Genomic DNA, 14,864 nt, shown 5'->3' on the forward strand with positions numbered 1-14,864 from the left:
GATGCAAGCAATATACAATGGTGTCAACAAAAAAGACAAAAACATGAAGAAAAATAAGATAAATAAAAAATGAATAACATAATGACAAGTGTGAACACACATAGGTGATTGCCAAATTAGGTATTTCAGAAAGCTTTGCATTCAAATTTAGTTTTTGTTGCCTTTTTTAAATAACATATTTAAGTTTGATATTGTTTTAATATCTAGATCTGATTTTTTTAAAGTGGTAGAATTGGGCAGCTTCTTTAAAAATATTATATGGATGTAAAATTTTGTGAAAATCATTATCAAATTAATTACATACTGTACATTCTTGGAGAAATTTAGATTTTTGAATATTAGTAACAAATAAGTTGTTATTCTTGCCAAATTGTTTTGGTGATATACCTGACAATCATAAAAATCCTCAAAATAAAAATCAGCATTTGGTGTCAGCCCACTTTTTACATGCAGAGAAACAAAGCCTGTCTATCTCTTTGCGTTTGTGTGTGTGTGTGTGTGTGTGTGTGTGTGTGTGTGTGTGTGTGTGTCTGTTTTGAGCTACATTTAAAGAATAAGTAGGTCATTCTGATGACATTTCCTACCTGAAAGAATGAGCTACTCTACTTTTTTACTGCATTTAGGAGGAGGTAGTAGGTCATTGTAATGGATATTTCATATTTGACAAAATATTTTTTTCTACACGTATTCACATGTAAAGAGTTAGCAGGTCAGTCTGATGACATTTCCTTCCTGACAGAATGAGCTACTCTATCTTTAACTCCATTTATAGAAGGTGTAGGTCATTCTGGTATGCGCTACAATAGGCAATAGGCCTAAGAATTGTTTTCTATCTCTGCCTCAAAGCAACAAGAGATCGCTGCTGGCTCCCATATGCTGCAGTGTTAATTTCTGTCATCAAGTTTGAGCAAAACCCAAATACGGAGACTTTTTTAAAGTGAGTTTTCACATTCATTTTTCATTTTATCCATACAAATGACACATTGATGTCTTCAGCAAAGTCTTGTGGTGCTCAGAACAAAGACATTTCAACAGCACTTCTGAGAGTTTTTGCTATAGGGTGTCTTTTTCAAGCAGCAATTCTCTATGTTTCAGCTTTTTCTGGCAATTTGTAATATATTTCTGCATTTTCAGCAACAGTTTTGAATTCATTTCAGCTTTAAGCATTCACATTCATGTCACGCAGGAAATGCTTTTTCTAGTTTTTATTCTTATTCTTGTTTTATTTATTTTCTGTTTATTCTATAGACTTTAAACTTATATCATTTTTTTGGTTGCTTTGCTTTTTAAAATCCATTTTTGTTGTTGTTATTGTTATGATCCTATTTCCGTAATTTTCTAGTCTTACTAAAACTTTATGTATAGCTGTTTACGTGATCCTTTAATTTGTGCCTGAGTTATTTCAACTTTGGTATGTGAAGCACTTTTTGCTGCATGTTAATATAAAAGGTGCAATATCAAAAAGTTAATACTTTGATAAATACAATACCAGATGACTTCGTGAGTCAGACTACAACACTGGTATAGCTGTTCATTCATATGTTTTATGTTCAGTTCTGTTTTTAAACACAATGCAAACTTTCACTCATACTTATACACTTTTGGTATTTTCATCTGATAATTTCGGTATTTCCGATTTCTCTGAAGGCATCATATGCCAAGTGCGCATGCGTTGTGCCTTGTCTCTTCTACGCCACCTATTACCTTGCTCAGACGTCTCTTTCCGCCGCCATCCGTCATCCTAGAGACACACAACACCACAAACCTGTACTAAACATGAGCTACAAAGTGGAAGAGAGGGGAAACCCAAACTCCCTGAGCTACCGCTTGTTCTTCAGTAAGTAGAATCCGAGTAGAAATAATAGAGTCATTGTTTGCTACTTTGACGTCCTTTCACAAACCCCACCGGCTAGCTGCAACCTCCCACGTGTCACTTATTCATTTATGTTAGTGGTTTTGTGTCAGCCTATCATTGAATTGTTGACACTGTATAATCTCAAAACGGAAATTACAATCAAATCTGCATTTGTTTGAATAGTCCGAGTTCATTGGTTTGGGCAGCGTAAAGTTGCGCCGACCAGTTGGGCCAGTTTCGCGTGTAAGTGGGATGATCTGGTTTCTGACACGTCACAGAGGGTCTCGTCGTCGATTTTACATCATTGTTATTGCTTAAACTGTGCAAAAGTAAGCGGGTTATTTCGGTAAATCTGGTAAAGTGCTCAAACACGTCATTTATTGCATTGAATCATGAACGCTTTGAGTTGAGACAACGCCCTCCCTGGTGCAAAACGCTGATAACCCCGTTATTACTGATAAAACAAGGCTGTGATTACCTAACGTTATCGACCAAATGCTCCCTGCAGGGGCATAAATTAGATTATTGCTTTTTTTTAACAATGTTCCCGCAGGTCCTTCAAGTCTTAAAAGGCACTGAAGTAATTGATCAAATAGTAAGGTCTTAATTGGTATTAAATTGACTTAAACTAAGCTTTCTAAAGTCTTAAAAATGCTCAGACATGGAAAATTGGATTTTATTAATCATGGTGATTGTACATAGCAATCCAAGTGTGTGTGTGTGTGTGTGTGTGTGTGTGTGTGTGTGTGCCAAATTGTTTTGAAAAACTTCACTGGCGCAATGCTTTTGCTTGCCTGCATGTGTGCAGCTGCAAAAATTAGCATGAAAGTCAAAATCTGGGGACCGAACCGTCCCCAAAAGTACAGAACAGCAGTTCATTGTTTAGCTTCCATGTTGGACTCCATCCTTTATATAATATGCTCTCTATGGATAAGTACAACCACATTTAAAAAAAAATGTTTACTATCTCTTTAAAGTCTCTGAATGCAGACAGACAGCGGTCACTGGGGCATGATGTGAAATAAGCCCGTGTGCTCAGCTAGCGTTGGTTAAGTATTAGAAACTGAAAGCATTGGCCTCTTTGCTAAACAGGATGCAATTTAATGGGTGTTTCAGGAAGCTAAACTGGCACTGCCTGTTCTTTATGTGCACTGTCCTAGATTTGTCATTCATTAATGGTGGAGGCTACATTATAGAGCCCAAAATGCATAGTCTGTAGTCTGTGTTTTATTTTTTATTTTTTATTTTATCAAGCTAATCATTGGCAAACCCTCTGCCAAAAATGAAAGTAAGCAGTAGTGATAACCTATGTATCCTCTTGGCAATCCACTAGACTTGACAATGTGATTTTTGATTTGAGACACATGAGAGCAGCTCGTGTCTGTCTGCCATGTTCATAACAGTGTTTGATCTGTGTTGCAGAAAATGCGGAGGGAAAGTATGTCTCACCATTCCATGACATACCGATGTATGCTGATGAGAGTCAGGTAAGATAACATCTGTCGACTTCACCCCAGTACATATTTATGTATTTTGTGTAACCTTTAAATCTACCAAAATTTCACCTGCAGTTTTTCCATGAATGTGAATACTTTTTTAGTCAACTGCAGTGTACGGGTTTAAATACTGCTTCCCAGAATAGCAAGGTCATAGTCTATCTGCGAAGGCAATGGCCTTTACTTTTTTTTTCTCAGTGCAGTGTCAATATCTCATGATTACAATAGAATATTTATTATCTAATCTTTTTGAAACAATGCTAGTAACGGAAAAGTTTTGACCAAAGTAAAAGACAGAACTATATGTTCATTGTGTGTTTAAAAATTGTGTCATCTTCACTTGTGTCGTATACTATTTCTGAATGATTAAAAGATTATAATGACAGATTATTGTCTCCTACAGAACATCTTTCACATGGTTGTTGAAGTACCAAAGTGGACAAATGCAAAGATGGAGGTACGATTCTGAAATATTTTCCACCATCAACTTTCAGATCAGATGATCTGCATTTGCATCTTTGGAAGCTCACACAAACTACTGCACACGCGACACTGCACTTCCTTGGGTCATGAGCAACACCTGACAGCTGTAGATTTATGATGATATTTCAATTTGAACATATTGAATTACGATGTTGCTATTTAACTTATTTTACTCTGAAATAATGTACAAAAGACCCCCAAAGCATGTTAAAATATTCTTTGACATAAGCACCCCATTTCTGAAAAAATTTAATTAATGAAGGTAATATGCCGGTGGTAAACTTCGTATTACAAGTTATTATGGCAACAAACACCACACTTAAGCTGCTGCTTCTGGCAGTCAGAAACATCTGTGAAATACACTCAGTGAGTCATGCTTGACTCTCCGCAGCTGCCCCGACTGCTGCAGAGGGAACTGTTAGCTTTTGTATTCAAAGTTTATTCATATTGAATGTGATACATGCCCAAAGTGCACCAGGTAGACTGGATGAATGGTTCACACGGCCGAGACACACACACACACACACACACACACACACACACACACACACACACACAGAGTCAGAGGTTCCTTGCGGTATTATTAAAATATCCAACGGGTTTTAAAATGTTTTCATGAACACACAGCTCATATAATGTCTTCCACCCATAAACGTCACAAGTTAAATGAGATTAAATATTGACATTTGTAATTATTAAAATAATGTAAATATTTAATGTGAGTTTTTGCATGCAAATTATTGTATTGCCACTTGTTTTCTAATGTGAAGCTCCTCAGTTTCAAAAAGACATCGGAAATGCACTTAAGCAGGGATGAAACATAGTTTTTAACCCTAATCATTTCTTTAAAAGTAACAGCAATGCAATTTATTTTCAGATCGCAACAAAAGACCTGTTGAACCCAATAAAGCAAGATGTGAAGAAGGGCAAGCTGCGATATGTTGCCAATGTTTTCCCACATAAAGGCTACATATGGAACTATGGAGCCATTCCTCAGGTTAGTTTTCTCAAACTTGTTTGCTCCCTAAAAGCTGTGGTGGTTTAAGATCAGTCCTGCAGAGTTTAAAACTTACAACAGCAAATTCTGAGCACTTACGTCAGCTGGATGTATTTTTTCGTTTCAGACTTGGGAAGATCCGGCACACAAAGATGGAGACACTGGCTGCTGCGGTGACAACGACCCCATCGATGTCTGTGAAATTGGCAGTAAGGTACGACATCACATGATGATTTAACAGCCGTATGTAAATGTTTGACATCTTTCATTATGTCATTAAGTCACTGTGATGATTGATTTCATTGTTGTGTACATTGAAAAAGCATAATACTGCTGATGACAACAGAAAGTGTCTCCTAGGTGTGCTCTCGTGGGGAGGTAATCAAAGTGAAGGTGCTCGGGATCCTGGCCATGATCGATGAGGGCGAGACTGATTGGAAAGTGATTGCAATCAATGTAGAGGACCCTGAAGCCAAAGACTTGAACAGTACGTGCCTTTTTCCTCTGTTTGATTTTTGAGTAGTCTTGCATCAGTCATGCTGAACTTGTTTTGTTGTCCCCGTCTCTGCTCAGACATCAGTGATGTCAAGCGCCTGAAACCTGGTTACCTCGAGGCCACAGTCGACTGGTTCAGGAGGTACAAAGTGCCAGATGGGAAACCGGAGAACAAGTTTGCTTTCAACGACGAGTTCAAAGACAAGGTCTCCACCCTCACACACCCTATTTAGCCTTATATTTACAGGGAGAAATTGTTTGAGATTAATGTTTAATTTGATTATCTTTCATCTTTAACTAATCAGTTAACTTTTTGTGCTGTGAGAGTGATCGTTTCCAAGGAGCTGTAGTTTAGGCTACAGTTGCCAGATGGTAAACCTCTAGTACTATAGTACTATGGTACTAGAGGCTTAAAATGATTGCATTTTGAGGAAATTCATTGCACGTGAGTCACAATGACAAGAATAAATAAAGTAAAATGTGTAATGTAACAAGACATGCATTTAATCAACTATTTGACATGCCTACATCTTATTACTTACTTTACGTACACAAAATTGAATCATAAAAGAGTGCAACTGGAAGCGGCTTCATATTTCTGCAGGCCATATGGAAAGCTAATAAAGTAAATATGTGGGCTTACTGGTGCACTGAAATAAACTCAGTTTTTGTATAGGGTTTACGTTCATAACCTGCACCAAGCTTGTTTGGGTGGGAAGAGGTCACAGGAGAAGAGATGCTTAAGCACAGACCATAGATCCATATTTTACCATCCCCTTCATGTTAGAAAATACATTTAAATGAGGCAGCACAGACTTAAACTAACAACGAATTTAAAGTGTCACAAATGGTAAAATTATTTTACATCACAGCACTTTTTGGCATTACTGAATATACGTCCTGTGGAGGGTAAAATTGTCTGGTTTATGCCCTTGTCAAATTTATGCAAATTTGAACAAGATTTAAAACATAATTATATAACAGATTGTTCTTGCATGGATGTTATAGTTAACTGCAAAAGATCTTACTTTTATCAGAGCACTGACTGTTTTTGTTTTGTTTTTGGTGTTTCAGGACTTTGCCATTGAAGTTATCAAGAGCACTCACAACTTCTGGAAAGCCCTTATTGCCCAAACGGCCAATGCTGGGGAACTGATATGGTAAATACTGTTCTTACTGCTTCTACCACAGCTAACAAATACAGCCACTTTTTAGTCAGCTTTAAACTAAAATGTATTAATTTATGGCTTCTATGATGCTATACAGCAAAAACACGTGCGTCTCGGCCAGCGACAGCCCTCTCTGCTGCTCAGTGGACGAAGCTAAAGCTGTTGTTGGTGAAGTAAGTACGATTTTGTTAATCCGTTTTCGCAACATAACATCTGAAGTTTCAACACTAGGCCTCATTCCTCCTTGGTGTTTATTTCATAAATGATGTTTCACTCTATTTTAGACCTGTCCATGTGGAAAAGAAGAACCTATCCCCTCATCAGGTAGCATTTCACAGATTAATTTTGTAAATAATGTCCAGATTGTTAGATTTCTGCTGATAGATCTAATGTGAGACTGACTGTGATGTTTTCATTCGCAGTGGATACATGGTTCTACTACGATAGGAAGTAAACCAAGAGCTGTTCGGATCGGAGCAGAGTGAAAGGCTCGTCTCTTATAGGAATACTTGAAGGTGGTCTTACCAATGGGAACCAATGGGATGACGGGATGGGACGTGGATGCTTGGGTCTGGGCAGGCTGTTTCCCTGTAGATGGAGAGATAGTGGTTAGATACTGTAGAGAAAAAGCAAAGTAAAAAATGCACTTATGTCTTGACCAATGAATTTTCACTTATTTAACAAAGATCTCTCTGGAGATGTGCTGTCAGAAACAAAGTACAAGTGCCTGTAGAAACTTGTGCCATGTATGTGAGTCTGGACTGCTTTAATAAAGCTTCTCTGGTTAAATTATCAACAAAGTGTGAATTTTTGTTATTATTAACATAATACTTTTATGATCTGGAATTAAATTAAATTTGCTTTATCTTTATCAAAAATATTTGGACTGGGGTTTTGTCACTGTCATAATTCTGCATCCTGGTGTTCAGTACCCTATATTACCTTTCTTGAGTGTGTTCTGTTTACATCTATGCTTACTTTATAACAACTATATTTGTAATGTGTCACTCCTTTGGCTTAAATGTTTATGAGTAGTGTATACTATCCAGCTTGTGCACCTCCTTTAATTTATTCAATTTGATTAATAAAAAAATTATTAGATTTAAAATAATTAAATGTATTTAATCTCCTTTAATTGCAAGGAAAAATCCCATTTTAGTAGTAGCACACAGAGAATTCCTTAAGAAAATGAATTAATAAATACACATTAACATATCACAATGTTTACAAATAATACCTCTTTGGGTCTTCATTCAAAATACACTGACATACTGGATAAAACTTTAAATGGTGTTTGAAACACATTTTTTTTACGTTTTACTTTACATCCTGTGTAGAAAACTACATTAAAAATATTGCCAAAAAATAAGCAGTAGAATTCATATTGTAAAAGCAGGCGTAACTAATTAGTATTAGTATATTATATTATTAGTATATAGGAACGTCAACAGATAGGGGAAGCCGTAAGAGTTAATGGTAAATTTTTGGGGGAAAATATTTTTGGCACGTGGGCCCCTCCCGCTTTTTAGCCATCCTAGTGACGTATTTCCGGTTAAATGTCAAACTCGCAGTCAGTCGACGGGACAAACTCGGACCAAAAAGCAGCGCTCGGGCAGTTCATAAATTCAGCTAACCAAGGTAATACCACAAATTAAGTATTAACTTGACGTTGTTGTAGTAAGTACATTTCGTTTTAAGACTAAATTTCTGCTTGTTGAACCATTTTACTGATATGAAAAAGGTTTAATTTAGTGATTCAGGACCTGTGTCCGCGCTCATGTTGTTTACTAAATGTATGGTTGTTTACTGTAGGACAGCTGATGTTGTTGACTGCTAGCTACATGTGATAAGCCGAACTGTGGAGGTTATCGTGAAGTTACTGGAACAATCATTTCCAACGAGCTCAGTCACGAATTTAGTGGCCTGACGTGTTTTATTGTATTATTTATCTATATTTGTTATAGAATTTTGATTTGAGACTTACTCGAAAACCTGCTGCGATGTCTGACAGGATTACAGACATTTAACTCAGTACAAAGTGGCTGTTGAAGTATTTAATCCATAAACGTTTTAATTAAATGCCACATTTTTATAAATGGAGTTTGGTGTTTACAAATAACTCAGCTGCAACACTGTATGATAAAGTTATCAACAGTTGTGTGATTTCTTAAAGCCTTAGTCACTGAAGGCTTCACTATCCACTGCAACAAGCACATCAAGTCTCATATGGAGTGACAGGTGTGTGTGTGTGTGTGTGTGTGTGTGTGTGAGAGAGAGAGAGAGAGAGAGAGAGTGAGTGAGGGAAGAAGGGGGCGACTGCTCGAGATCAAGTGTCCTTGCCACAACCTGTCATAAAAATAGTCAGAGGAAGATCAGTGCGACTTAGTGAGACAACTTTCAGAGCAAACTATCATCTAAAAAATCATTTAATGCCTGTTTGTTGCTGCGTTCGCCCTCTTTTCCTTTTCATACTTTAGAGCTTGTGTGATTACACAGAGCTTACACATACCAGCAGAATAATCCAGGGTCAGGAATAATCATTAACAATAAGCTTCAGTGCTAGATTCTGTACCTTTGCAACAGGACATTAAATTCTATACTTTTTTGCTATTTTATTCTGTCTTTATGTGCTGTGTTATTTGGGAAATGTGTCCATGTACTCTTGTGTACTTATGAGCGCGGAGGGAGCTGGGTTAAACAGCATCTTGAATATGAACTAATCTGTGTGCTGTATTCTATAATATATAATTCAATTTATGTGATTTGTATTGCAGGCAGTCCAGAGAAATGTCGTTTATATTTGACTGGATCTACAAGAGCTTCAGCAGTGTCTTGCAGCTGTTAGGTAACATATTGTACATACATGTTAATATTAACAATATAATCCAAATCGAGGGACTAACAAAGGAATGCTTTCTTTCCTCTTTCTAAATGCCAGAACTTTTTTTGTCATACAAACTAAATTGCTATTTGACAGACAGAACACCAATTCTCAACAACAACATTGTGCTATTTGACAATACCCTCCTCCACTCCACTCCGAGTTTGAAAACAAAAAATGCCTGAAATGACACACCTGAACTAAAATGGCCTCACAAACCAGTTTTCTTATGAAAACGTGTCCCTTTGTCAGCAGAGGTCAAGGAAACTATGGGGCTATAGGCGAAATATCTGCACAAATAGCACAAAGTATGACAATTAATAAATATGTCAAGGCTCATCTCCATCTCTGGTTTTTAGGCTATTACTACAAATGTAAAATTGGTAACTACTACATGTTGATTTGAATTGTTAGAAGCTTATTTATTTTTTACATTTTTCATATATTTCACCCATTCCAGCCCACATACTCACAACTGTGCACATTTTACATTTCTTTTTTTTTGTCATCTATGTTTCTAAAAATGCATAAATGTGTAAGAATCATAGACTTAGTAAATAATAGACTGAACTACTTTGTCCACGTATGAGTGAAAAAAAGATGGCTAATGTGGTAGGAAATAAACCTGCTAATGGTTTGAACATCCATCGCTGTGCTTGATGGAAGGTTATCGCTGAGCAGAAGTCGCATAACATCACTCAGCGGAAACGCAGTCGTCTCGCAATTGGGTTTTATCGACATTTCGCAAATATCGTTAAAGTTTTGTGCAAATCTGTAATGGAAACCTGCCTACAGACTGTAGCAACACCTCACAGACAGCCGCCACCCTTAAAAATGGTCAACTTTGAGCCTTAATAAAAATGTTAACAGGTGAGTTATAAAAAAAATCAGATGTGGCACAGTTGTCATGAAATTAGCTGAAGAGATTAAAATGTTGGGTTTTTTTTTAACGAGGCTGTAAATATGCCTATTTCTGCTGTAAAGTTGGGCAACTTTGAGAGCCAGCCTCAAGTGGACATTCAGTTATATGCAGTTTTTGGCACTTCTGTATTGGCTTTATTTTTGCAGTTTGGTAATAACGCATATTTGTTTTATCTTAAATGATCTTGAATATGACAAAAAGTCCAGTCCTCATTGTCATCATCATCCTCATCAAGACTGAGATAAAAAGCAATACAAATTTAAATTGAATTCATATTAAATATTTCATATTAAATTCATTATCTTTGTTTTGTCTTTATCCTCAGGGTTGTACAAGAAGAGTGGCAAGCTAGTATTCCTCGGATTAGACAATGCTGGAAAAACAACACTCCTGCACATGCTCAGAGACGACAGGCTAGGACAGCACGTGCCAACGCTACATCCAAGTACCTCCAGCGATTCAATATGTTGCCAGTCCTGTAGTGAATCTCTTGCTTCATCACTTATCTAAAGTCAGTGTTTCCTGTCTGTCCTCAGCATCCGAGGAGCTGACCATAGCCGGGATGACTTTTACGACGTTTGACCTCGGAGGTCATACACAAGGTAGAAATAAGATAAATCCTGTGATTTGCACTGACAGCTGTGTGTTACATAAATGCTGACTTTGCACTGCTCTCACAGCACGAAGGATTTGGAAGAACTACCTCCCAGCTATAAACGGTATCGTCTACTTGGTGGATTGTGCGGATCATGAGCGACTTGGAGAGGCCAAAGTTGAACTTGATGTAAGTGAATTTTAGTGATTTCACCTGTTTATCGACACACAGCACAGTTCTCTTTGGTGAATTTTTGATATTTTCCATCTGCAGGCCCTGTTGACGGATGAAACCATCTCAAACGTCCCAGTGCTCATCCTGGGGAATAAGATTGACCGTCCAGAGGCCATCAGTGAGGATGCACTTAGAGGAATGTTTGGTCTTCATGGACACACAACAGGAAAGGTAAAAAAAACGTATGGAAGATTAAATGATGTAAATGAAAGCTGAGTATATTTTTTCCTACACTGTTATTGCACCCATCTTTATGGCAACACTTTAATAGTATATTTCCTGTAGTTACTCCTTCGCTTTATGACTTCAGTAAATAGCACATTTGTGTTCATGCTGCCTGGTCGTTCAAGGTCATTTTCCCTGCAGAATAACAACAGTAAGCTTCACAAATCTCACAAGGCCAGACCTACGATTCATTCACCACAGAAAAAAACTATTATTGCATCCACTGCCGCTCTGACAGAGCTGAAAACTCTGAGTTTCTAAAATGAATCTGATTTGCCAAGGGCAGGCGTAACTGTGTTTAGATTGCCACTGCTGTGGCTTTGGGGGGGCAACATGCTGTTGAGAAGCTTTTTTGTACAGTACCTGTCTTATGCAAAGTTTTTGTAGTAGTGTTTTCATTTTAACCGCCTGCTGTCCGTCAGCTAAAAGACAAGAAAAGAGAGCAAGAAAGGAAGCACAGTCAGACCACAGCTCAACAAATAAAGGATGCAAAATACTGGATTTTTGCAGATATCTGATATTGCAGATAACTGATTCTGGCCGATCGCAGATACAGATATATGCACATATGATTTTTCACCTGATTGCAGAGACTACTGCCGCTTTAACCTAGGTTACATGTAAAACATGCCATATTTATAGTTATGTAACAAGTTTTCAACAAAACTTAAAAATTCATCCCATTATAACAGACTTAGATGATGCTCTCCCTGAGACAATCCTGACTATGGCCAAAATTAGGGAAAATAAGACCTCTTTCAGCTAATTAAAGTCAGATTATTAAGTGTCATATTACCACCTGTCATATCAGAAAAGTTCATTTTGGGCTGATGCTGATGTTTCATTTTAATACCGATGATGTGCCGATATCATTGTCAAGCCCCACTACAAATACCTCTACAAATATCACAAATACAGGTCCTTTTTGCTCCCAGATATTGGAAGAAAAGACCATTTTTGTGGTTTTGCTCACAGACAATTAGTGCAGGCATTTTTTTTGTTTAATGCAATGTGTGTTTGGCCCACTACAACAGCAGCTATAAATCATACAGCCTGTTAGGTGTGCCAAGATGTGACCAAAACAGTCCGACCAAGTATGGCTGTACTACACAACTGTTGTGTCTGGTGATATTTTATGCAACTTAATGCTTCCATTCACATGATGGGTATCAAATGAAGTTGAAAAAAAATTACACAATGTACTCTGTTGTTATCTGTATCACTTCAAGGGTACTTTAATTAGTACTGGTATCGTCAATTTTATAACAAATACTCAGCCGTAGTTGTACGACATGCAGAAAGTTACAGATTTAAGTTATTGATTGCACAATGTCCACAGTAAAGGATGTTGAAATGTTTTGATTTTTCACTTAAAGGTTGTGCATTTTTGTTTTTTCAGGGCAAAGTGTCACTAAAGGAGCTGAATTTGAGGCCAATGGAGGTTTTCATGTGTAGCGTGCTGAAGAGACAAGGATATGGAGACGGTTTCCGCTGGCTTTCTCAGTATATTGACTAATTTATGTTCTTTAAAAACTGTGTTTACCATGCTACCTGCGCACACAAAGACATGTTCCACACAAAACTACCTGCCGTAGAGAGTTATATCATATTAAAAAATAATATAACGAAAAATGTAGAACTTTGACTGTGCCAGTAGGGAATGTGTAGTGTTTTGTGTTAACACACCCCTGTTCTTCATGTTCTTCACTTCAAAGATATGTTTGTTATACCGGTCAAAAACCACAAGATTTAGTTATGAATCATCCGTGTGTATTGTTCAGATTGATTGTGGAAAATAATCTTCATGGTGTGGTTTCCACCCTTTCGTAAAGCCTGTACAGAGCTCTGTCTGCCATATAGAACATGTCATCGCTGTGAACCGGTGTCTGACCCGAGTTTATTTTTAGCTGCTGGTGTAGACTTACAGTGAAGGTCAATTTGGTTTAACATTTTGTGCTTGGAGTCACTGTTCCTTCATTGAGGATGAATATTGTAATTATATCTTTATATTTATCCTAGTTTATCTGAAAAGTGCTGCAGAGATTTGGTGCCATATTTTTAATAAGACAGTGTTAATACATTAGTGTGTGTGCTACCTCTAAGGATACTGACAGTTCTGCTGATTGCATGATTTTTTTTAATCACTGAAGGATCTACCACTACAAGCCGATTTTATGAATGTGACCACAAGTGCATTAACTGACATTTAGTGGTGAGAATCTTTAATAAATAGCACAGAATGGTATTAAATAAATTGCAGGATATGTTAACTGCATTAGCACAGCCAGGTGATAAAAAAACAACAACTCGTACTTTGATGCCAAACTATCTTTTTTCATGATGGTTTAATTGCTGTGAATCAACTAGAGTACTTTGTGATTAGTGCCTGCTCACAACATGCAGTGATATTATGAGAGTACTCAGGTGGTGCTTACAAATAGGGCACGCAAAACATGTGCATGAAATTACCTCTTAGTGCAATATTATACATTACTTTGTAAATAAGCTCTTATTTATATTTGCAATAAAAATTGGCTTACCTTGTGTTTCATCAAGCATTGAGGCCTGAAGTAATTTATATGTTACAAAAGGTTGGTCACATTGTTATTAAACATGTGTGAAGTTTGAGCATAATAAATATTTTTGACAATCCTTTAAATATTTCTCATCTGGCTCATTGTGATTGTTTTTTTAATATGAAAAGGTTTGACACAACCAATTACAAACATTATTAAACAATGCTATTGTTATTACAATACCTTATAAATACTAACGATGGATAAGGTCAAACTAGTTTTCGGATCTTGTTGCTTTTATAATAAATTCCTTAATTGTACTGCTGAGAAAAAGTTAAAGTTAAACCCACGTCAGCTGTAATATGGGACAGTTAATTTTATTTCTTATAATTTAACATTCTTCAGCAACTGAAGGAACTTTTGCTAAATATAATCAGTGATATTTTTGAAATTGAAAAAAAATAAGCTAAATAAAAACATTTCCACTTTTTGCAGTTAGAACTCCCTGTTTTACACATTACAGTTATTATTGAATTAATTAATAATTAATTTATCTGATATAAACTACAACATGGGAGGGTAATTGTTTTTAAATATTTACTTATTTATTTATTTTGTGGTACAATTTAGCATTCATTAGCTATACAACTCCAAAAGTAATTTTTGCTAAACGTACTGGGCTGCTCAATTTTATTTTATGCACTTCATTGCTTTGCTTTATGCTTAAAAAAAACAAACTACACTGTATAAAAACATTGCAGTTTTTGCCATTTAAACTTCTAGTTTTACAGTTATTATTGATTTAATTAATAAATTTAACTGATATAAACTATAACATGGGACACTTCTAGTTTTACACATTACAGTTACTTAGAGGTGATTTAGGATCCCTTTCAGATATTTTGTTTTTCACCAATAAAAACACCTTATAACATACGTAGCAGCTGAGTTCCCGCCTCCTTGTTTATCATTGGCTCGGAGCTGCTCGTAGTTTCA

The 14,864-nt window shown here is 36.6% G+C and overlaps 2 protein-coding genes across 2 annotated transcripts; both read left to right on the top strand.

Moving 5' to 3' along the window:
* The first annotated feature begins 1,677 nt into the window (after positions 1 to 1,677).
* Positions 1,678 to 7,295, top strand: ppa1b (inorganic pyrophosphatase 1b). Its single transcript, XM_042502064.2, has 11 exons — positions 1,678 to 1,837; positions 3,278 to 3,342; positions 3,755 to 3,808; positions 4,712 to 4,831; positions 4,959 to 5,045; positions 5,192 to 5,318; positions 5,405 to 5,532; positions 6,401 to 6,486; positions 6,593 to 6,668; positions 6,780 to 6,819; positions 6,918 to 7,295. Exons 1-11 carry the CDS (start codon positions 1,777 to 1,779, stop codon positions 6,947 to 6,949), a joined length of 876 nt encoding a protein of 291 aa, XP_042357998.2. The 5' UTR covers positions 1,678 to 1,776; the 3' UTR covers positions 6,950 to 7,295.
* Positions 7,296 to 8,032: 737 nt separating this feature from the next.
* On the top strand, positions 8,033 to 14,013 carry sar1ab (secretion associated, Ras related GTPase 1Ab). Its single transcript, XM_042502477.2, has 7 exons — positions 8,033 to 8,133; positions 9,270 to 9,340; positions 10,624 to 10,743; positions 10,835 to 10,900; positions 10,979 to 11,082; positions 11,167 to 11,298; positions 12,752 to 14,013. Exons 2-7 carry the CDS (start codon positions 9,283 to 9,285, stop codon positions 12,866 to 12,868), a joined length of 597 nt encoding a protein of 198 aa, XP_042358411.1. The 5' UTR covers positions 8,033 to 8,133; positions 9,270 to 9,282; the 3' UTR covers positions 12,869 to 14,013.
* Positions 14,014 to 14,864: the final 851 nt, after the last annotated feature.

This window comes from Plectropomus leopardus, chromosome 13 (genome assembly GCF_026936395.1).
Source record: "Plectropomus leopardus strain MGB_pleo_1.0 chromosome 13, ASM2693639v1, whole genome shotgun sequence".
In the NCBI taxonomy this organism is placed as follows: Eukaryota; Metazoa; Chordata; class Actinopteri; order Perciformes; family Serranidae; genus Plectropomus; species Plectropomus leopardus.

Coding starts and splice junctions, on each gene's coding strand:
- sar1ab (XM_042502477.2), top strand. CDS start 9,283: ATGTCGTTTATATTTGACTGGATCTACAAGAGCTTCAGCAGTGTCTTG. Junction 10,901..10,978: donor CCTCGGAGGTCATACACAAG/GTAGAAATAAGA, acceptor CTGCTCTCACAG/CACGAAGGATTTGGAAGAAC. Junction 11,083..11,166: donor AGGCCAAAGTTGAACTTGAT/GTAAGTGAATTT, acceptor TTCCATCTGCAG/GCCCTGTTGACGGATGAAAC.
- ppa1b (XM_042502064.2), top strand. CDS start 1,777: ATGAGCTACAAAGTGGAAGAGAGGGGAAACCCAAACTCCCTGAGCTAC. Junction 5,533..6,400: donor ACGACGAGTTCAAAGACAAG/GTCTCCACCCTC, acceptor TTGGTGTTTCAG/GACTTTGCCATTGAAGTTAT. Junction 6,669..6,779: donor CTAAAGCTGTTGTTGGTGAA/GTAAGTACGATT, acceptor ACTCTATTTTAG/ACCTGTCCATGTGGAAAAGA.